Genomic DNA, 22818 nt, shown 5'->3' on the forward strand with positions numbered 1-22818 from the left:
GATGTTGCACATGTAAAACATACACAAACTGTCAGGTAAATTAGAAGTTCAGGTACTTATACACTTTTCTTGTTGAATTGATTCTACATATTTCCTTTAGTTTGTGTGATATTCTCCTGCTTCCTAAACTAGCTCTTAATAATAATCATATAAAGCGAAATTAAGAAAAATGCGACACGATTGCTTCCTCTACACTCATTCAAAGAGGCTGCCAGAAGTCCACAGTGCGGCGAGCTACTGCTCACCTTACATTAGAGACACTCCAAGAATTTGAAGAAAATAAATACCAACAGCCATAATTTTATGAATTATTTTATTTGGCAGTCTTCAGGCTCCTGTATAAATCAACAAAATCAAGCTTACAATAGACTGAAAATCAGATAAGTAAAATCAATTGTCATTATTGGAAATGAATTAGCCATACACACACATTGGTAAAATATAGAAGAAGAGATATCAAAGATATCAAGATGTGAACGAAAATGTTTGGCACACAAACACTTGTCAGAGAATTTTTTGGCGTCCAGCCATTCACCATATTAATAAAACCGACTTACAATACAATGCTAATGTAATATACGGAATAAAGTAAAACTTTCCAAATCGTCGTAATTAGAAAAACCTTTATTGAAAATATATGCCGAGTCAGTAGTACAAACTATGGTATCACATGTAGTGTTCGTACTGTGAAGAAACGCCCTAAATGCAGACAATCTGCCTCAGTTCATGAATATTGAAAAATAAGGAAGCGAAATAATTAGTGCATAAACTTGTTAAACGAACAAGGTAAACTAACCCCAACAGGGTAATTTAAATGTGAAGGATTATGAAAAGTGTTAAAAAGACTATAAAACCGAAACCCTGCATTCAGATCAAAGTAAAGGCCTAAGATCGAAACAGTGATTTTTTGTAGTATGTAGCTGTGATTCACGTGACATATTACACGTCCATCATATCGACCAATAAATTAATAAATGTCGTGTGTCTAGGGCCTCCCATCAAGTAGACTGTTCGCCAGGTGCAGGTATTTCGATTGGACGCCACTTCGGCGACTTGCACGTCGATGGAGATGAAATAATAATGATGAGGACAACACAACACCCAGTCCCTGAGAGGGGAAAATCTCTGACCCAGTCGGGAATCGAACCTGGGCCATTAGGATTGACATTCTGTCCCATTGACCACTCAGCTACTGGGGGCAGACATATCGACCTGTAATAACATAAGATATTTAACATTAGAAAATATAAACCAGGAAGTCATCAACAAAGTAAACTTTCAAGCTACATATGCTGGAGTAGAAGCATAGAGGAAGCGAAATCTGAAAATCAGTCAACTCTTTCAGTAGCCATTACTATGTATTGTAATATGAAAACTATTGTTAGGAAAAAATATTGTTAATTTTTGTAAACTATAATAGCATAGAATTAATTATTTTATACAGAAAACTGACCTCTTAAATATGTGGGAACGGAGCCTCATCAAAATGAGTATACGATTAAAGGACCAATAGAGACTATATAATATAGATAAGAGAGGATGTGAAACAATATCTGTCAAATCGTAGAAACGCTGGATAGATGTGGGAGAAGAGACACGAACGAGCACATAGAAAACATGCAATTAGAAATATGAAATGTACTAAGGGAGTCAATATGTAGGGAAGACAGATCAACCATAGGAACCTAATAGGTCAGAGCGCAAACAATATCCTGTCAGCTGTTAAAAAAGCTACATAAATATAAATGATGAACTATACAACAAAATACAAAAAGTTTGAAAGCCGAAAGAGATTACTAAAATATGAATTGAATTAACACACAGACGACACACATGAACCATGAATTCCACTGAGAAGCTAAACAAAACCTGAAGAAAAACCAGTCAATGGGCGTTAGAACTTATTGCCCTCAGACAACTACACTTCATAAATAAATGAATTAAAAGTAATTCACGATGCTAAATAGGTAACTGTTACCATATCACAATGGTTTCAATCAAAACTTACCTAGTTACTACAGTATGAGAACTTTTACTTTATTTCGTAAATTATGTTACCACTGTATTGTAATCTGTTTTTTTTTTTTTGTAATGTGGTTAAAGGTACATGACAATTATGTGACCAGTGTTCGCATGTCATGAATTTTTGTATACCATCTTGATGTCTTTGATGTCTCTTCTTATATTTTTGACAAATGCATACGTATGGTCAATATATTCTAAATAATGACGACTGTTGTTGCATATCAGATTTGTTCTTTATTGTAAGCTTGATTTTGTCGATTTATACAGGTGCTTCAAGATGGTGCCAAAGAGCCACCGAAACTGGTAGTCAAATAAAATATCTCATAATATTACGGCAGTGGGTATATCTTTTCTTCAAGCCTTTGTCAGACATAGTCCGATTTCCATGGCTTTTTATTGGTTCCTATGGCTTCAGCTGTATTCCCTACAATTTCTCTAAGAGCGTCATAACATCTGTGAAACTTGGGTTAGTTCAGTAAATCCCATCAAAGGAGCACAAAACAATGCTACAGGAATTGCATTCACAGTTGCGAATGCGGACGACCATCAGTTGCATAATGGAATGACGACAATGAAAATTATTGACAGATTGGGATTCGAACTCGGATATCTCCCGTACTGCTAGCGGTCGTCTTACCTTTAGGCTACCTCAGCGTGTTGCGGGGACAGGCCCAAACTTCCATATGTGGTCAATCACGTGTCTACAATCTGCTCTCACACATTCATTATGTATATAACTGTACAGGTGAGATATTTTAATTAAATGTTGCTTGCAAATTGCCGGTGGATAAATACGATATGACAGTGTAGATGTTGCTCAGAAATATGAAAATCCGTGCATGTCTAATGGAACGTTCAATCGTATTTCTGAACAACAAAGGTACTGCAAAATCGTATCAAACATTTTAACGAATCATGTTGCAGAAATGCAACACTATGCAGTTAAGGGTTAACAATTGTAGCATATGTCCCTCTGGCGTGCAAAAAGGTCCTGGATAATTCAGATGTCTTATAAAGGACTTGTAGAACATCTCATATAGAAATTTGTCTAATACATCTGAAAACTCTATATTTCTAAATCGTAAAATTAATTTTATACTCTTCTTAGAACATCATGAAAGAAAAATGAAAATTTTTACTTCGTTAATGCTTTAAGTAATCGCTTTGAAAGAAAGGAAGTGAAGTACTTACAAAATTGGTGCAGAAAGTTGTTCAGAGAGCAATGATTTTAAAAACTGGAAGTAGGATGAGACATTGTAGTGATATTTCATTTCTCTGCCCATACATATTATCGAATAGAAGATTATGTAATAACATAGGTTAAGGTAAAGAATAAATTATCGGGTAATTGCTTGTAAAATACTGTACATTGCAGAAAATGCTCCGCTAAGTGATGCAGTCACTGTATAAATCACACATATGGACCTATGGATGTAATTCACTACAAGAAACAAACAATAGAGGTGAACAGAATGTATCTATCATAGACAGGGTTATTCATAAGTATCTATGGGGTTTTGGAAGAATATTTCGCGAAAGCTACGATGTACACAGAAAACAAACAGTGTCAGTGAATAGAGCATCTGTCCGACTTTCAATTAGTAATACATGTAGAGGCATAGTTACAATAGGGGGTGTGCGTGTCAGAACCCGTATGCGAATAATCCGTTCCATCTTGTCGCATCGAATTAGTTCGCACCTACAGACCAACAACTAAACGAACGGATTTCCAAAGAGCACTGCTGATGTTCCGCAAGCTCACGATGGCGGTTGCCGCGTGGCAAATCGTTCCTATACTGAGCACCTGTAACGTGAGATAAGAACTTGAAGAAATGTTTTGGTCACTGATATGTGCCTATTTTCTGTGTGTCTTGTAGGTAACAGACGGTCGTCTTTTGAAACTCCAGAGGTTCTTATGAATTATCAGAAATGCAAGAAGAGACGCCCTAATACAGTCATGAACATAACAAAAATTTTCATGCCTATATGACTATAAATCAGATGACGTAAATCTATGAGAACAACTTAGTGAGATAATTTACCATTATTATCTGCTGAAACGAGGGAACAGTTTGTTTAGTTGAGACTCACCACCCTCCAAAGCTATTTCTCCGTTTTAATTACATTTTAACGAAACATTGTTTGCCAAAGCGCATTATGAGTGTGGCTAGTGGTAGCCACGAGTTAAATCGAGAATTAGGGTAGGACTAAATCCACACAAATTTTGAATAATATTTTGGTTCCTCTTTTTTACGTATATATTATCTAATCTAGTGATGTTAATCTTTGTTTGGGGCATCTCATGCAACACACAACAAAAAGTAAATTTTTAAAATTTTGTTCAAAATGGTCGATATCAGAGGTAATAATATATTTTGCATGAATCAAAAAGGATTTATCCCATTAGCACTCACACTGAGCCAATTTGTTGTCAGTGATCTCGAAATCTTGTAATGCAATGCTTAATTATTTTATACGGATGGCAAAATACACTCGTAAATTATTGACTAGGAAATATAAGCTAAATTAATTTTATTGTTCGAGAATGGCTATTTTCGTTCTACAGCGGAGTTGGTGGTGTTGTGATAGTTATTGGCAGACTGGAGATATGTGCTGCAACTGGAGTTAAACCAAGAGATTTACCTTTCGTCTGAAGGGCTCTTTCCGATTGATCTACCCAGGCACAACTCTAAGCCCGCCGATAGGGCTTCATAGAGTCATGAGTAGTGCATAAACAGCTGAACCGGTAATAACATTTCCCACAAAAGTGAAGGTCCAGGGCCCGACTCCACAGCGCCTCATTTTTAATCTGACAGAAACTAGCAAATTTCATTCGTTTCCTACGTTTTTAAAATGAGCCTACTTGCTTATATACAGGCACGAGATCCACTCTAGGCTACAGAAGTTGGCACTTTTGTCTCCGTGATTCTTAATTATATACTATACTCAGGTTGAGACACTTTTAATGGTTATGACCCTGTAACTATCAGCTCTTTACTAGGTTGACAACTTGAGCTGTCATATTGGGGTCAGAAGTCGTTTCATAGAAATCACTTTGCATGTGCTCGTAATAACGAGTCAAAATAAAGATTTCCTCTCATAAATGTCATAGTTCGTAGTAAGAGATGGAAAACCACAAAGTAAAATAAAAGTAATACTTGGCGTTCCCTAAGGAAGTGTTACAGGTCCCTTCTGTTCCCAATCTATGTGAATGGTTTAGGAGACAATCTGAGCATTTCTTCGCAATGATGCTGTCAATTAGACAGATGTCTGTATGGTGCGAAATATGGCAGTCGATTCCAAATGATGAACAGTGTGAAGTCATCTACATGAGTACTAGAAAAGGCTGTGACTCAAACTAAATACTTAGGGATTACAATTACGAACAAGTTAAACTGGAACGACCACATAGATAATGTTGTGGGGAACGTAAACGAAATATTGCAATATATTGTGAAACACATGGAAAATACAGCAGGTCTACTAAATAGACTTCTTATACTACGCTTGTTCGCCCTCTGGTTCAGCACTGCTGTGTAGTGTCGGATCCGTGTCAGATATGACTTGAGGAGGACATCGAAGAACGGCATATTGATGTGTAATTTCAAGAAATGGAGGAGAGAAAGTCACGTATATGATACGTGAACCGAGGTGTCATCATTGAAACAAAGGCATTTTTCGTTGCGGTAAGAACTTTTCATGAAATTTCAGTCACCAACTTTCCATTAGAGTGTGAAAATATTCTGTGGGCGCCCACCTCCATAGGGAGAAATGATCATCTTGATAAAATAAAAGAAATCAAAGCTAGGCTGGAAAGACTTAAGTGGTCGTTTCTCCCGGGCACTGTTCGATAGCGGAACGGTAGCGAAATAACTTGAAGGTGGTTCGATGACCCCCATGCCAGTCACTTAATTATGAATTGAGGAGTAATCATGTAGATGCAGATGTAAATACCTGTTGGTACAGGCGAAATATTTGCCCCATTAGGGAGATATTTTTAGTAGCTGCCTGTAAAATCGCGAAAATCGAATCTTTTACTTTCTCAAACTTAACTGAGTTTTTCGTGCATGAATAGACGGTGCGATTCCACAGTTTGAATCATGCGACCCACTGCGTGTCCCATTATGTTAGAAGGGTTCATATCAACTCATACTTTTCTTAAGAGCTGAAATTTCAGACTGGGAAAAATGCTTTTACTCCTCAGATACAGTCATGTTAGTGTCGTACCCGACCCAGACCTAAATACTTCGTTCTGTGGCGCCTTGTACATGACGAGTACCTTAAGATAGCTGCTCCTGGGAGAGGCTGCCACGGCATACCCGCAGGGCACGCGAGGACAAGGTTTTTTACGCTGGGACTTGCCGACAAGGCCTTGAGGGTTATGCAAGGCCATCACTCCTCCCCATCCCCTCCCACACCAACCCTACCCAGCACCTACTATAGCTAGTATAGAAATTGACGTCAGCGCCGCAGCCCCCATCCAGTAAGCTATAAAAGCAGACGTCGAGTGGAGCAAAGCATCAGTTCCAGTTAGAGCAACTGCGAGCATCCAGTATGAAGACGATTGTAAGTACGCCAAAATAGGTCTTTGCACGGTAATCTTCGACTTACTGCAAAGCATTGTTTCGTAGTGAGGGAATCCACACCTGGTGAAGGAATCTGTTTATGATAAGTATTAGTAAAGACATATGATTTCTGTTGTATGAGAGGCATACATAAACTATCACTCATTCCTTTCTGTTTCCACATCGTCTTTAAAATACAATACCTGAGCGTACAATTGTCTGCAAAATGTTTATATTATTTCTTGAGTTGCCACCATATTTTGTGGTCTCCGTTTGGTACTATATTGTTAAGACATTTATTAAACCCTTCATTCCTACTTTGCACTGATATGGTATAGTGTTCGATCTCATCATAAATTGCTACAAATTTTGTCTCTACAAATCCACAGTATTCAGCCTCATTGATAATCCCGTATCATATATTACAATATTTTTCTGTCTTCTGATGCTCCTTTCACTGCCAAGTTATTTAACTTTTTCTGGACACCGCAGGATATGCTCCACTTATTTTTCCGGTCATGGATATGAGTTGTACACACATACACTATTTTCCTACACTTCTAGTACTTTCTGATTCCCTAATTACCTGTTCAATTCTCCCACATATGGAGCTAGATAAATTTTATATTGTTTTGTGGTCGTTACTTAATAGTGCAGCTCGACAGTCTGGCAAACATATGGAAATCGGCATTGAGACATAATGGTCTACTACTTTGTAAAGCAGCATCGCAATTAGGAATTTACATCCAATATTTTAGCCTGCTTTTTCTTGAAAATTATGATTCACTCGTAGGAATGGGCGACTGCTTTCTCTTCTGCAAATAGCCACAATCCACCTATGCCTCTTTGATAGTAGTGGTCGTTTCTACACTTTGCTCTTTACCATTGGTCTACACTAAATAATTATCTTAGCTGAAGAAAGGAGTGATAGCTGCTGTTAAAGAATCTTCTTACTGTCAGTGATCTGTCTAAACAGTACAGCAATTTAGCTATGTTTCTTTATTCATCTACCGTCCTTTTCCAGTCTTTCTACAAATACCTTGTGCAATATATGAGGCAAATTGCATTTCTATTCAATTTCAGTTTCTTTCAGTGTATTGCATAGACGGGCTCAGCAAGAGAGACAGTCCTAACTAAGTAATCAAAGTCGTAGTGTTGTCTTTGGAAACCAGGAGAACTGAGATTTATTGAAATCTCTGTTGATGGCTAGACGAGTATAACTTCAGCATCAACTTGGATTTAGAAAGGGTAGAAGAAATAAACGTCCGTGGATTGAGCGAATCATCCCAGCATCGACTGAAATACTTAGCGCAAACCGTGAGACACTAAATGGATTGTCTAGACTTTGACGTCGAAAGCGAAACAGAGCTCAAGGCTACTACTGTTATTTCGGACATCGTAGAATGTGTCGAAAATCCCCTCTTGTTCTGGTACTGATACAATTACGAATGAAGTGCTGGCAGGTCAAGGTTAACTATTAATAATGTCCAGAATCACTGCACTAGCAAACAACTACACAGTGCTGTGTCTTTATAAGCACTGAAGAATAATGGTTCTACTAAAAGATTTTTCCTGAACTGCTTTCTTTGTATCGCCAGTGATTAGTAGTCAATTGGCTTTGAAGCAGTGATTGCCACAGGAAGAAACAAAGAGTTTATATAGAAGAAGAGTTTTTATTAACACAGGTCTCCTGTTCAAGCACATAAATTTTTCGTAACCATAGGTACGAATCCAAAATATCAGAGTGATATCGAATGTCACATGTGTTGTATGCACCAGTAATGTGGCTATATCTTCCGAAACTGATTCCTAATTGGCAATCTTGGGTTCACCCAGTATTATATTTTCTATTCGAATGAAGACATTACTATCGAGTAGTCTTTACAGAATCTGTTTCTTAAACTATACTTCTTCTTTTAGTCATATATCTTACGACTAATCGCCCACCACTTCCTCCTCAGCGCCAAACTTTCAACTCAGACTAGCACTTAGACCCAACGTCCGCTATTATTTGTCAGCTATATACCGTGCACTGTCTTCTCTTACTGTTATAATTTTCACTCTCTGCAGCTTCCTCTGGTACCGTGAAAGTTATTGCCTGATGTCTCAACACAAGCCCTGTCCTCTTTTCTAATTAGTTTTCCAAATATTCCTTTACAAGTCTATTTGGTCATTGAATTCCTCTTTTCGTATCTGTCTTTTTAGCATCCTTCTGTAACATCACATCTCAGACACATCGATTCTCTTCTTTTCGCGTTTTCCCACAGACTATTATTCTCTTCCATACAGTAGTGTGCTCTAGACTAACATTCTCAGAAATTTAGTTCTCAAATTAAGGTGTTTGTTTGATGCAAGAAGACTTCTTTTAAAGAGCATTGCCTCATTTGCCTGTGCTACTGTGCTTATTATATCATTCTTTTGCTTCCAAAGTAATAAATACTATTCACTTCAACTAATGTATGGTCTCCAATTTTGAAGTTTATTAGTATTTTCACTTATGCTATTCCTATCATTTCTGTCTTTCATAGTTTTATTTTCACTCCATATTATATTATTTAATGTTGGACAACTAACCACTCTGTATTGATTTCAATTGCCACCTTTCCCTACACTTCACTTCCGCTATATGGCCTCATGACCAGAGATAGTACTCTATTTGATATCGCAGATGCTGCTGGTGTGGTTAAGTTTGGCTATCTCTGTCTCTAGTACTGCGATTGAAATCGACTTGAGCTGTTTGAACAGTTTACCTCACAATCTGAGAAATTTCTGGTTCTGTTCGACCTAGCTATTTTCGTTGGTACTATCACAACAACTTTCTCGGCGTTTTTAATTCACGTGTCTTGCCATTGTGGTTCATTCTCGCAAAAATAATTACAGTTACCTTATTACGATACATGTCGTTTGTTCAGAATTTATTTCTTGATAAACTTTTTGGCTGTTTAATCTGAATGTTGCTACTCTGTTGTCATACTGATTAAGATCTAGTAACTGTTATCAGTTACTGTAGTGTGTGGACAGGGGTTGAACTGCTCTTTGCCCACTTACTTGACAAATCATTAATGCCTCTTATAAACAAACAAAATATTATACTGTGTTCAGTCACATAGTATTTTGGGGGGACATTTTTGTCTGTGTCTGATATATTTACTTAAAAATCAAGCTAAATGCGTATATATCTATACATACCGGTTTTGTATGAGAGCACGTAAATTGATTCAAACACATTAGGAGTGTGGGCAGTGATAGGATTTAATGCTGTTTCCTCATGTGTTTGAAAAAATGGTCAAATTTTAAGTGAGTGGTATCTATTGCTGTGGTTAGTTCGTAGTTAGTAGCCTCTCCCTTGCACTTGCACCATGCCAGTCAAATGGCATGTGATTGTTGGAATAAGCTCTGTACTGTATGGAATGGTGCAGCAGATGGGAAATCCTGAGACTGTTCAAACGCGAGTATCATCTGGTGGCCCTATCTGTCCCTATCTGTCCAGAGATGTCACTTTCCTATGCACAGAAGCTGCTAGTGATGATGGTGCTGGCTGGTTATCCTGGCTTCCCCTGTAACTCTCTGACCAGCGATGTTACCCCTGTTGTGTGTTTGCAGGTGCTGCTACTGGTGGTGCTGGCGCTGGTGGGCGCTGCTCTGGCCGTCCCTTACCCTCTGCCACGACCCCAGGAAGGCGCTGCTCGTGAGGCACTGCGTCCCAGCGAGCAGTACTACTACCCGGGCTACTATGGATACCTCTATGGCTGAGCAGGCGGACACTGTGAAAGTTGCTAAAGACCACGTCGAATTTTGGCTACAGTTCATTTGTTTCAATCCACAGACATATTTTGGCAAAATTTATGAAATAAATTTCTTTTCTCTGCTTTATTTCGGTCTTAATATTCTCCTGTGTAAATTCCAATTCCTCCTCCTGTTGATGTGATGCAGCCATGCATCCAAGCAATATACTTATACGAAATCTCATATCAAGTATCTAAATTACACTTGTGGAAAAAAAGACACCTATCCCTTTCATCATTAACAAACCACTGTCTCAAAACTCTAAACGTGAAGATTCAGAACTCGGGGTATGGAAAGATGAACGGACCACATTCTCTGCAGAAAAATCTCGAGAAATTTCGAATAACATTTGATATGTTGAAGAAGCAGTCTATTGTTTCGAGAATTAAATTTGGGTCTGTGAACAATGTACATATGCCAGAATGCCATTCTTGGAAAAACTGCTTAAAGCGATTTACGCGGTTTCTAGATACAAGAGATATACACGGTAGTCTACCAAGGATCTGATCATTAGTGGAAGAGTGAGGGAAAGAGGGAAAGGAACACAATTTTTTACAGAATAAAACTTTATGCTAGGCCTTACGTACATTACTATGGTGGTATACTTTGCTTAATTTCGTTAATGTTGTAGCAAGTAACGTTGAAACATGTGCAGTTACTTTCTACACTGATATTCTTATTAAGTTTTGACGCTTTATCGTAAAACAAAACAAAGAAACGCGAATTGTAGAGAGAACACTACTAGAAACTTTTGGAATCCAGAGCCTTCTACTTTTTAGTTGTGAGGAGGGTGGCAATGAGTTGCAAAATGGATTTCACAGTTCACCGCAAGTGGCCCTGGCATCATTTGCCGTTGCTAATATCCGTTACCGATTGCTGGTTTCTTCCATTGGTTCAGCTGTCTGTGCGATGTAGTAAGACTGGAAATCTCTCCACGAAGGTCAATTCTTTCTATGTGGAATGGCTGCAATTCTCCAGTGACATGCACTGCATATTCCTTTTATACACAAGTGGTCTCATGCCTTAGATGAGCTGCAGATGTCCACTGCTACAGAAGAGTGTTGCACCAGAGTGTCTGTTCATATTGTTACTCTAGACTCAGCAGTATTTGGCTTGTAATGTGGGAACTATGTATTCCAGCCCCTAGTAAACGAACCGAGCGAAAAATTTTTAATATTTCAACTCTTAGTCGGTGGGTACATAGCTAAGGGTCACACCCACACCACCATCATTACATCTCTTTTTCTCAAAAGCCCACAAAGATCAAGCAAATATCAAAACAACCAGATATCGTTCCGTTTACCCGAGTAATCAAAATTTTCTTTACATATATTTTGCTCATCAGTGAGCGAATAGACCTTTCTTTTCCAGGTACACTGCTTGTTTTTTACTTTCTTTGTTGCAGTTTGGTTTACCATCCTTGTAAGATTGTTTGTGATACAGTCTATGGTTTCGATGATACAGTGAGCTGTCAGTGGCATAATTTAACAAGGAACATGTCCATTCTCAGCCATTTGTAAGCTACTTACAGAAAAATTTGCTGTTATAAGACTTTCTGTCTTATATTCAGCTGATATATCATTTTAAGAATTTGTATAACTATTTAATTCATTTGGATTTATTGTATGATCATCGTTGCTGTTTGTGTGAATAACACTGCACTCATCATAACACCCAAAAACAATCTAATAGTAACCTTACAGTTCCTCCGCAGCATTTTCCTACAGCAAAGCACTGTGATGAAATAATAGATCCATAACCTAAAACTCAATCTTAAATAATAGTAATTAACTATCATGGTAACCGTACCACCCTTTAAAATAACATCCAACATATAAAACAAAGCACTGAATGAGAATAATTATGCAGAAGTCGTGACCAGGCAAAATAACCTCACCTGTACTATGAGTCAATATTCATGGGATGTTGCATATGTAAAACATACACAAACTGTCAGGTAACTCGGAAGTTCATTGATTTGTACAGCTTTTCTTGTTGAATTGATTCTACATACTTCCTTTAGTTCGTGTGATTTTCTCCTGCTTCCTAAACTAGCTCTTAATAATAATCATACAAAATGAAATTAAGAAAAATGCCGACTCGATTGTTTCCTCTGCACTCATTCAAAAAGGCTGCCAGAAGTCCACAGTGCAGCGAACTACTGCTTACCTTACAATAGATACACTCCAAGAATTTGAAGAAGATAAATAGCGACAGCCGCAACTATAGATTAGAAGAGATATCAAAGATATCAAGAAGGTAAACCAAAATGCTTGGCACACAAACACTTGTAAGAGAATTTTTTTGTCGTACAGCCATTCACCATATTAATAAAACCAGCTTTCAGTACAATGCTAATGTAGTATACGAAATACAGTAACATGTCTCATATTGTAATAATTAGAAAAACCTTTATTGAAAAAATATGCCAAGTCAGTAGTAAAAACAATGCTAACACACGTAGTGTTCATACTGTAAAGAAACGTCCTAAAGGCTGACAATCTGCCTCAGTTCATGAATATTGAAAAATAAAGAAGCGACGTAATTAATGCATAAATTTGATATAGGAATATGGTAAACTAACCCCAACAGTGTAAATTAATTGTTAAGGACTGCGAAAAGCTTTAAAAAGTCTAGAAAACCGAAACCCTGCATTCAGATCAAAGTAATGGCCTAAGATCGAAACAGTGATTTTTTGTAGTGTGTAGCTGTGGTTCACGTGACATATTACACGTCCATCATATATACCAATAAATAAATAAATAAATAAATGTCGTGTGTCTAGGGCCTCCCATCAGGTAGACCGTTCGCCAGGTGCAGGTATTTCGATTTGACGCCTCTTCGGCGACTTGCGCGTCGATGGGGATGAAATGATAATGATGAGGGCAACATAACACCCAGTCCCTGAGGGGGAAAATCTCCGACTCAGCCGGGAATCGAACCAAGGCCACTAGGATTGACATTCTGTCGCCTAGACCACTCAGCTACAGGGGGCGGACAAATCGACCAATAATAACATAAGATATTAACACAAGAAAATGTAAACCCAGAAGTCCTTTCAAGTTACATATGCTGGAGTAAAATCATAGAGGAAGTGAAATATGAAACTCAGTCAACTCTTTCAATAGCCATTAGTATGTAATGTAATATGAAAACTATTCTTAGGAAAATAATTTTGTTAATCGTTATAAACTGTAATGGCATAGCATTAATTAATTTATGAAGAAAACTGATCTCTTAAATACGTGAGAACAGAGCCTCAGCAAAATGAGTGTATGAATAAAGGACCAATATAGGCTATATAATATAAATAATAGAAGATGTGAAACAATATCTCTCAAATCGTATAAACGCTGGACAGTTGTGGATGATGAGACAAGAACGAGCACATAGAAATCGTGTGCAATTAGAAATACGGAGTGTACTAAAGGAGTCAGTATCTAGGGAAGACAGCTCAAGCCATAGGAACCTATAAAAGGGCAGAGTGCAAACAATCTCCTGTCAGCTGTTCAAAAAGTTACATAAATATTAATGACGAGACTATATAACGAAATACAAAAAGATTGAAAGCCAGACGAGATTACTAAAATATGAACTGAAGTAACACACAGACGACACACCTGAACCATAAATTCCACTGCGAAGATAAACAATACCTGATGAAAAAATCAAATGGCTCTGAGCACTATGGGACTTAAATTCTGAGGTCATCAGTCCCCTAGAACTTAGAACTACTTAAACCTAACTAACCTAAGGCCATCGCACACACCCGCGCCTGAGACAGGATTCGAACCTGCGACCGTAGGGGGTCGCACGGTTCCAGACTGTAGCTCCTAGAACCGGTCGTCAACCCCGGCCGGGCAAAACCTGATGAAAGACCAGTAGAACTTACTGTCCTCAGACAACTACACTACATAAATAAATTAATTAAATGTAACGCACGATGCTAAAAAGGTAACTGTTACCATATCACGATAGTTTCTATGAAAACTTTCCTAGTTACTGCAATATGAGAACTCTTACTTTATTTCGTAAATTATGTTAGCACTGTATTGTAATCGGTTTTTATTAGTGCGGTTAAAGGTACGTGACAATTCTGTGATCAGTGTTCGTATGTCACGCATTGTTATATACCATCTTGATGTCTTTGATGTCTCTTCTTATATTCTTGATGAATGAATATGTATGTTCAATTTATTCTAAATAATGAGAAATGATGCGGAATATCAGATTTGTTCTTCATTGTAAGCTTGATTTTGTCGATTTGTACAGGTGCTTCAAGATGGTGCCAAAGAGGCACCGAAACTAGTAGTCATATAAAATAATTCATAATATTACGGCAGCGGGTATATATTTTCTTCAAGATTTGACAGACGTAGTCTGATTTACATGTCTTTTTATTTGTTCCTATGGCTTCAGCTGTCTTCCCTAGAAATTCACTAAGAACGTCATAGAATTTGTGAAACTTGGCTTAGTTCAGTAAATCCCCATGAAAGGAGCACAAAACAATGCTACAAGAATTGTATTCGCAGTTGGGAATGCGGACGACCATCAGTTGCATAATGGAATGATGACAATGAAAATTATTGCCGGTTTGGGTTTCGAACTCGGATCTCCTCCTTACTGCGAGCGGTCGTCTTACCTTTAGGCTATCTCGGCGTGTTCCGGGGACAGACCCAAACCTCCATATGTGGTCAATCACGTGACTACAATCTGCTCTCAGACATTCATTATGTATATTCCTGTACAGGTGAGACATTTTAATTGAAAGTTGCTTGCCAATTGTCGGCGGATAAATACGATATTGTAGAGTAGAAGTTGTTCAGAAATATGAAAGTGGGTGCATGTTCAAAGGAATGTTGCATCGTATTTATGAACAACAAAGGTACTGCAATATCGTATCAAACTATGTCCCTCTCGTGCGCACAAAGGTACTGGATAATTTAAATTTATAATAAAGGACTTTTAGAAAATCGCATATAGAAATTTCTCTAATATATCTGAAAACTCTATATTTCTAAATCGTAACATTAATTTTATACTCTTCTTAGAACATCATAAAAGAAAAATGCAAATTTTCTTTCGTTAACGTTTTAAGTAATCACTATGAAAGAAAGGAAGTGAAGTACTTACAAAATTTGTGCACAACGTTGTTCAAAGAGCAATGATTTTAGAAACTGGAAACAGGATGAGACATTGCAGTGATATTTCATTTCTCTGCCCATACGTATTACCGAATAGAAGATTAATAAGAGAGGTTAAGGTATAGAATAAATTATTGGGTAATTGCTTGTAAAATACTGTACATTGCAGAAAATTTTCCGCTAAGTGATGCAGTCAATGTATAAATCACACATATGGACCTATGGACGTAATTCACTACAAGAAACAAACAATAGAGGTGAACAGAATGTATCTATCATAGACAGGGTTATTCATAGGTGTCTATGGGGTTTCAGAAGATTAATTCGCGAAAGCTACGAGGTACACAGAAAACAAACACTTTCAGTGAATAGAGCGTCTCTCCGACTTTCGATTGGTAATACATGTAGTGGCGTGGTTTCAATAGAGGGTACGCGTGCCAGAACCTGTATGCTAATAACCCGCTCCATCTTGTCGCATCGAAGTAGTTTATACCTGCAGATAAAGAACCAAACGAACAGATTTCCAAAGAGGACTTCTGTTGTTCCGCAACCTCACGTTGGCGGTTGCCGCGTGGCAAATGGTTCCTATACTGAGCACCTGTAACGTGAGATAAGAACTTTAAGAAATATTTTGGTCACTGATATGTGTCTATTTCCTGTGTCTCTTGTGGGTATCAGACGGTCGTCTTTTGAAACTCAAGAGGTTCTTATGAATAATCCTGTAGGGTTCAGATATGCAAGAAGAGACGCCCTCTTACAGTCATGAACATAGCAAAAATTTTCATGCCTATGTGACTATAAATCTGATGACGTGAATGTACGAGAACAAATTTGTTTTTAGCAATTCACTCAATAAATGATCAACTTAGTCAGGTAATTTTCCATTATTATGTGCTGAAACGAGGTGATAGTTTGCTTAGTTGAGACTCAGCATCCCCCAAAGCTATTACTCCGTTTTAATTACATTTTAACGAAACGTTTTCTGCCAAAGTTCATTATGTGTGTGGCTAGTGGTAGCCACAAGTTAAATCCAGAATTAGGGTAGGACTAAATCCACACAAATTTTGGGTAATATTTTGGTTCCTGTTTTTTACATTTATATTATCTAATCTAGTGATGTTAAACTTGTTTTGGGGCGTCTCACGTAACGCACAACAAAAAGTAAATTTTTAGACTTTTGTAGAAAATGGCTGATATCAGAAATAATAATATATTTTGCATGAATCAAAAAGGATTTATTCCATTACCACTCATACTGAGATGGTTTGTTGTCAGTGTTCTCGAAATCTTGTAATACAATGCTTAATTGTTTTATAGAGATTGCAGAATACTCTTATAAATAGCTGAATTGGGAAATGTAAGCTAAATTAATTTTATTGTTCAACAATAGCTATTTTCGTTCTGCAGCGGGGTTGGTGGTGTTGTGATAGTTATTGGCAGACTGGAGATATGTGGTGCAACTGGAGTTAAGCCAAGAGATTTACCTTTCGTCTGAAGGGCTATTTCCGACTGAGCTACCCAGGAACAACTCTAAGCCCACCGATAGGGCTTCATAGAGTCATGAGTAGTGCATAAATAGCTGAACCGGTAATATCATTTCCCACAAAAGCGAAGGTCCAGGACTCGACTCCACTGCACCTCGCTTTTAATCTGACAGAAACTAGCAAATTTCATTCGTTTCCTAAGTTTTTAAAATGAGCCTACTTGCTTGGTTCTCCGTCACAGCTTACATACAGGCAGGAGATCCACTCTACACTACAGCAGTTGGCATTTTTGTTTCCGTGATTCTTAATTATATGCTTTGCTCGGGTTGAGACACTTTTAATGTTTATGACCCTGTAACTATCAGACCGTTATTAGGTTGACATCTTGGCTGTCATATAGGGGTCTGGAGTCATTTCATAGAAATCACTTTGCATGTGCAAGACTTGTAATAACGAGCCAAAATAAAGATTTCCTCTCATAAAGGTCATAGTTCGTAGTAATAGATGGAAAACCATCAAGAGAAATAAAAATAATTCTTGGCGTTCCCCAAGGAAGTGTTACAGGTCCCCTTCTGTTCCCAATCTATGTGAATGATTTAGGAGACAATCTGAGCAGTTCTTCGCAGATGATGTTGACATTTAGACAAGATGTCTGTATTGTGCGAAATATGGCAGATGATTCTAAATGATGAACAGTGTGAAGTCATCTATATGAGTGCTACAAGAAATCCAATAAATTTCGGTTACACGATAAGTCACACAAATATAAAGGCTGTGACTTCAACTAAATTCGATTACGAATAATTTAAACTGGAACGACCACGTAGACAATATTGTGGGGAACGTAAACCTAATATTGCAATATTTTGGCAAAACACCTGGAAAATGCAGCAGGTCTACTAAAGAGACTTCTTACGCTTCGCTTGTTCGCCTACTGGTTCAGTACTGCTGTGTAGTGTTAGCTCCGTGTCAGATATGACTGGAGGAGGACATCGAACAAGTAGAAATGTCACGAATATGATACTTGAGCTGAGGTGGCAATAATTGAAACAAAGGCAATTTTCATTGCGGTAAGACCTCTTCCTTAAAATTTCAGTCACCAACATTCTCCTCAGAGTGTGAAAATATTCTGTGGGGGCCGACCTACATAGGGAGAAATGACCATCGTCATAAAATAAGAGAAATCAAAGCTGGCCCGGAAAGACTTAAGTGGTCGTTTTCTCTGGGTTCTGTTCGATAGAGGAATGGTAGCGAAATAACTTGAAGGTGGTTCGAAGACCCCCATGCCAGTCACTTAATTGTGAATTGCGGAGTAATAATGTAGATGCAGATGTAGATACGTGTTCGTGCAGATGAAATATTTCCCCACTTAGGAAGATATTTGTAGCAGTTGCATATAAAATCGTGAAAACTGTATATTTTACTTTCTCAAACTTCCCTGAGTTTTTTCTGCGCGAATAGATAGTGCGATTCCACAGTTTGAATCATGCGACCCATTGCGTGTCTCATTATGTCAGAAGGGTTCACATCAACTCATAATTTTTTTAAGAGCGGAAATTTCAGACTGGGAAAAATGTTGTAACTCCTCAGACAGAGTCATGTTAGTGTCGTACCTGACCCAGACCTAAATACTTCGTTCAGTGACGCCATGTACATGACGAGTACCTTAGAGACAGCTGCTCCTGGGAGAGGTTGCTACGGCATAACCACAGGGTATGCGAGGACAAGGTTTTTACTCTAGGACTTGCCTACAAGGCCTTGAGGGTTATGCAAGGCCATCGCTCCTCCCCATCCCCTCCCACACCAACCCTACCTAGCACCTACTACAGCTAGTGTAGAAGTTGACGTCAGCACCGCAGCCCCCATCCAGTAAGCTATAAAAGCAGACGTCGAGTGGAGCAAAGCATCAGTTCCAGTTAGAGCAACTGCGAGCAACCAATATGAAGACCATTGTAAGTACGCCAAAATAGGTCTTTGCACGGTAATCTTCGACTTACTGCAAGGCATTGTTTCGTAGTGAGGGAAGCCATGCCTGGTGAAGGAATCTTGTATAGACATATAATTTCTGTTGTATTAAAGGCATATATAAACTATCACTCATTCCTCTCTGTTTCGACATCGTCTTTCAAATATAATGACGCTACTGGAGCGTACAATTGTCTGTAAAATGTTAATGTTTTTTCTTGAGTTGCCATCATTTTTTTTTGTCTCCGATTTGTACGTTATTGTTAAGATATTTTTTAAATCCGCCATTCCTTCTTTGGACAGACATGATATAGTGTTCCGTCTCATCATAAATTGCTACAAATTTTGTCTCTGCAAATCCATAGTATTCAGCGTCATTGATAATTCCGTATCATATATTACAATATTTTTCTGTCTTCTGATGCTCCTTTCACTGCCAAGTTATTTAACTGTTTCTGGACACTGCAGGACATGCTCCGATTACTTTTCCAGTCACTGCTATGGGTTGTACACAGATACTCTCTTCTCCTACACTTCTAGTACTTCCCGATTCCCTAAATTACCTGTTCAGTTCACCCACAAATGGAGCTAGATAAATTTTATCTTGTTTTGTGGTCGTTGCGTAATAGTACAGTTCGACAGTCTAGCAAACATACGGAAATCGGCATTGAGACATAATGTATAGTCTACTACTTTGTAAAGCAGCATCGCAATTCGGAATTAATACTCCAATATTATAGCCTGCATTTCCTTGAAAATTATGATTCACTCACAGTAATGAGTGACTGCTTAGTCTTCTCGTGTGTCTCTATGATTGGAGTCGTCGTTTCTACACTTTGCGCTTTACCGTTGGTCTACACTAAATATTTTTCTTCTGCGAAGAAAGGGGTTCAGCTACTATTAAAGAATCTTCTTACTGTCAGTGATTTGTCTAAACAGTATAACAGGTCAGCTGTCCTTTTTCATTCTTTCTGCGTCTTGAAAAATATGAATCGCGTTTCTATTCATTTTCAGTTTCTTTCAGTGTATTGCATAGACGGGTTGTGCAACTGACACACTGCTAACTAAGTAATCATAGTCGTAGTGTTGACTTTGGAAACCAGCAGAAATGTAATTTATCGAGAAATCTATTGATTGCTAAACGAGTATAACTTCAGCATCAACTTGGATTCAGAACGGGCAGAAGAAATAAACGTTCGTGGGTTGGGCGAATGATATCAGCATCGATTGAAATAATTAGTACAAACCTTGAAACACTAAATGAATTGTCTCGACTTTGGCGTCAAAAGCGAAACAGAGCTCAAGGCCACTACTGTTATTTCGGACATAGTGGAATGTGTCGAAAATCCGTCTTGTTCTGGTACTGCTACAATTACGAATGCTGTGCTGACAGGTCTAACTTAACTGATAGCAAACAGTTGCACAGTGCTGTTTCTTCATAACCACCGAAGAATTACGGCTCTACTACAAGATTTTTTCTGAACTGCTGTCTTTGCACCGCCAGTGATCAATTATCAGATGGCTATAAAGCAGTGATAGCCACAGTAAACAACAAAGAGTTTTTATAGGAGAAGGGGGTACTGAAGTGTAAGATTTAATGTACTATAAAATTAGACTTTTAATAAAAGACATGTACGAAAGATCATTACTTACTTACTTACTAATCGCGCAGCCCCTCATTTGAACATTTAGTTTGCCGGCCACTGCGGCAGAGCAGTTCTAGGCGCTTGAGTCCGGAACCGCGCTGCTGCTACCGTCGCAGGTTCGAATCCTGCCTCAGGCATAGATGCGTTTGATGTCCTTAGGTTAGTTAGGTTTAAGTAGTTCTAAGTTCTAGGGGACTGAAGACCTCAGATGTTAATGTTAGTGCTCACAGCCATTTGAACCATTTGAATTTCAGTTTGAACATTTAGTTAAAATATGGCTACCTGACCATTGACTTTCTTCTGAGAATGCGCAAGCTATGCCCCAACTCGTACGGGACTTGGTAGATTAATCCGCTACGAGTAATGAGTGTAATTGGCAAACATCTACTAGGCGCACTACGAATGTAGTGGTGTTGACATATTTGGAATGTGGCTCTCACGGGGAGCGTGCAGGGTAAAAGTCATTGCGGGCCAAATATCCTCTGTGCCCTCGGTGGCTCAGATGGATAGAGCATCTGCCATGTTAGCAGGAGATCCCAGTTTGAAGTTCTGGTCGGGGCACAAATTTTGAACATGTCCCAATGATGTACGTCAACGCCTGTTAGCAGCCAGGGTGTCGATTTAATCATCATTTCATTCTAGAGAAGCTGCACTGTCATCAATTGTATTTGTTCTTTCGGGAACAGATACTACCTTCATATATATTATATTGTGTTCAGTCACATAGTATTTCTGGGGGACATTTTTGTCTTTGTTTGATCTATTTACTTAAAAATCAAGCTAAATGTGTATATATCCATACATACCAGTTTTGTATGAGAACTTGTAAATTTATTTAAACACATTAGGAGTGTGGGAAGTGATAGGATTTAATGCCGTTTCCTTCTGTGTTTCAAGAAATGGTCAAATTTTAAGTCAGTGGTAGCTAATGCTGTGGCTAGTGCGTAGTTCCTAGCCTCTCTCTTGCACTTGCACCATGCCAGTCAAATGGCATGTGATTGTTGGAATAAGTTCCGTACTGTATGGAATGGTGTAGCAGGTGGTAAATCTCGAGTCTGTTCAAACGCAAGTATCATCTGGCCGGCCATATCTGACCCTCTCTGACCAGAGATGTCACTTTCCTTTGCACATAAGCTGCTAGTGGTGGCTATCCTGGCTTCCCCTCGTCTCTCTCTGACCAGCGATGTTACCCCTGTTGTTTGTTTGCAGGTGCTGCTACTGGTGGTGCTGGCGCTGGTGGGTGCTGCTCTGGCCAACCCTTTCCCTCTGCCACAACCCCAGGAAGGCGCTGCTCGTGAGGCCCTGCGTCCCAGCGAGCAGTACTACTACCCAGGCTACTACGGATACCTCTATGGATGAGCAGGCAGATACTGTGAAAGTTGCCAAGGACCACGTCAGATTTTGGCTACAGTTCATTTGTTTCATTCCACAGACACATTTTGGCAAAACTTATGAAATAAATTTCTTTTCTCTGCTTTATTTCGGTCTTAATATTCTCCTGTGTGAATTCCAATTCCTCCTCCTGTTGATGTGATGCAGCCATGCATCCAAGCAATATACTTATAAGAAATCTCATGTCAAGTATCTAAATTACACTTGTGGAAGAAAAGACACCTATCCCTTTCATCGTTGACAAACCACTGACTCAAAGCTCTAAACGTGAAGATTCAGAACTCAGGGTATTGAAAGATGAACGGATCACATTCTCTCCAGAAAAGTCTCGAGAGATTTCCAATAACACTTGATGTGTTGAAGGAGTAGTCTATTGTTTCGAGAATTAAATTTGGGTCTGTAAACAATGTACATATGCCAGAATGCCATTGTTGGAAAAACTGCTTAGAGCAATTTTCGCGGTTTCTTGATACCAGAGACATACACAGGAGGCTACCAAGGATCTGATCATTAGTGGAAGAGTGAGGGAAAGAGGGAAAGGAACACAATTTCTTACTCTACAAGTACTGAACAACTCTGTTAATAATCAGGTATACCAATGCTATCACTGCATGTTAAGTTCCTGCTAGCTACTACTTACGTTACTGTGGGGGTATAGTTTGCTTAATTTCGTTAAAGTTGTTTTGATGTAATGCAAGTAACGTTGAAACATGTGCAGTTACTTTCTACACTGATATTCTTATTAACCTTTGACACTTTATCGTAAAACAAAACAAAAAATCGTGAATTGTAGACATAACACTATGGGAAA

The 22818-nt window shown here is 38.5% G+C and overlaps 1 protein-coding gene across 1 annotated transcript in view; it reads left to right on the forward strand.

Moving 5' to 3' along the window:
- The window catches only part of LOC124789157, a 154861-nt gene extending 132887 nt beyond the window's left edge, over positions 1-21974 (forward strand). The window contains exons 5-7 of the mRNA XM_047256451.1: positions 10194-10426; positions 11782-11798; positions 21825-21974. Of these exons, the coding sequence (XP_047112407.1) occupies positions 10194-10426; positions 11782-11798; positions 21825-21974 (400 nt within the window). The remainder of the gene's footprint in view (positions 1-10193; positions 10427-11781; positions 11799-21824) is intronic.
- Positions 21975-22818: the final 844 nt, after the last annotated feature.

Source organism: Schistocerca piceifrons, chromosome 3 (assembly GCF_021461385.2).
Source record: "Schistocerca piceifrons isolate TAMUIC-IGC-003096 chromosome 3, iqSchPice1.1, whole genome shotgun sequence".
In the NCBI taxonomy this organism is placed as follows: domain Eukaryota; kingdom Metazoa; phylum Arthropoda; class Insecta; order Orthoptera; family Acrididae; genus Schistocerca; species Schistocerca piceifrons.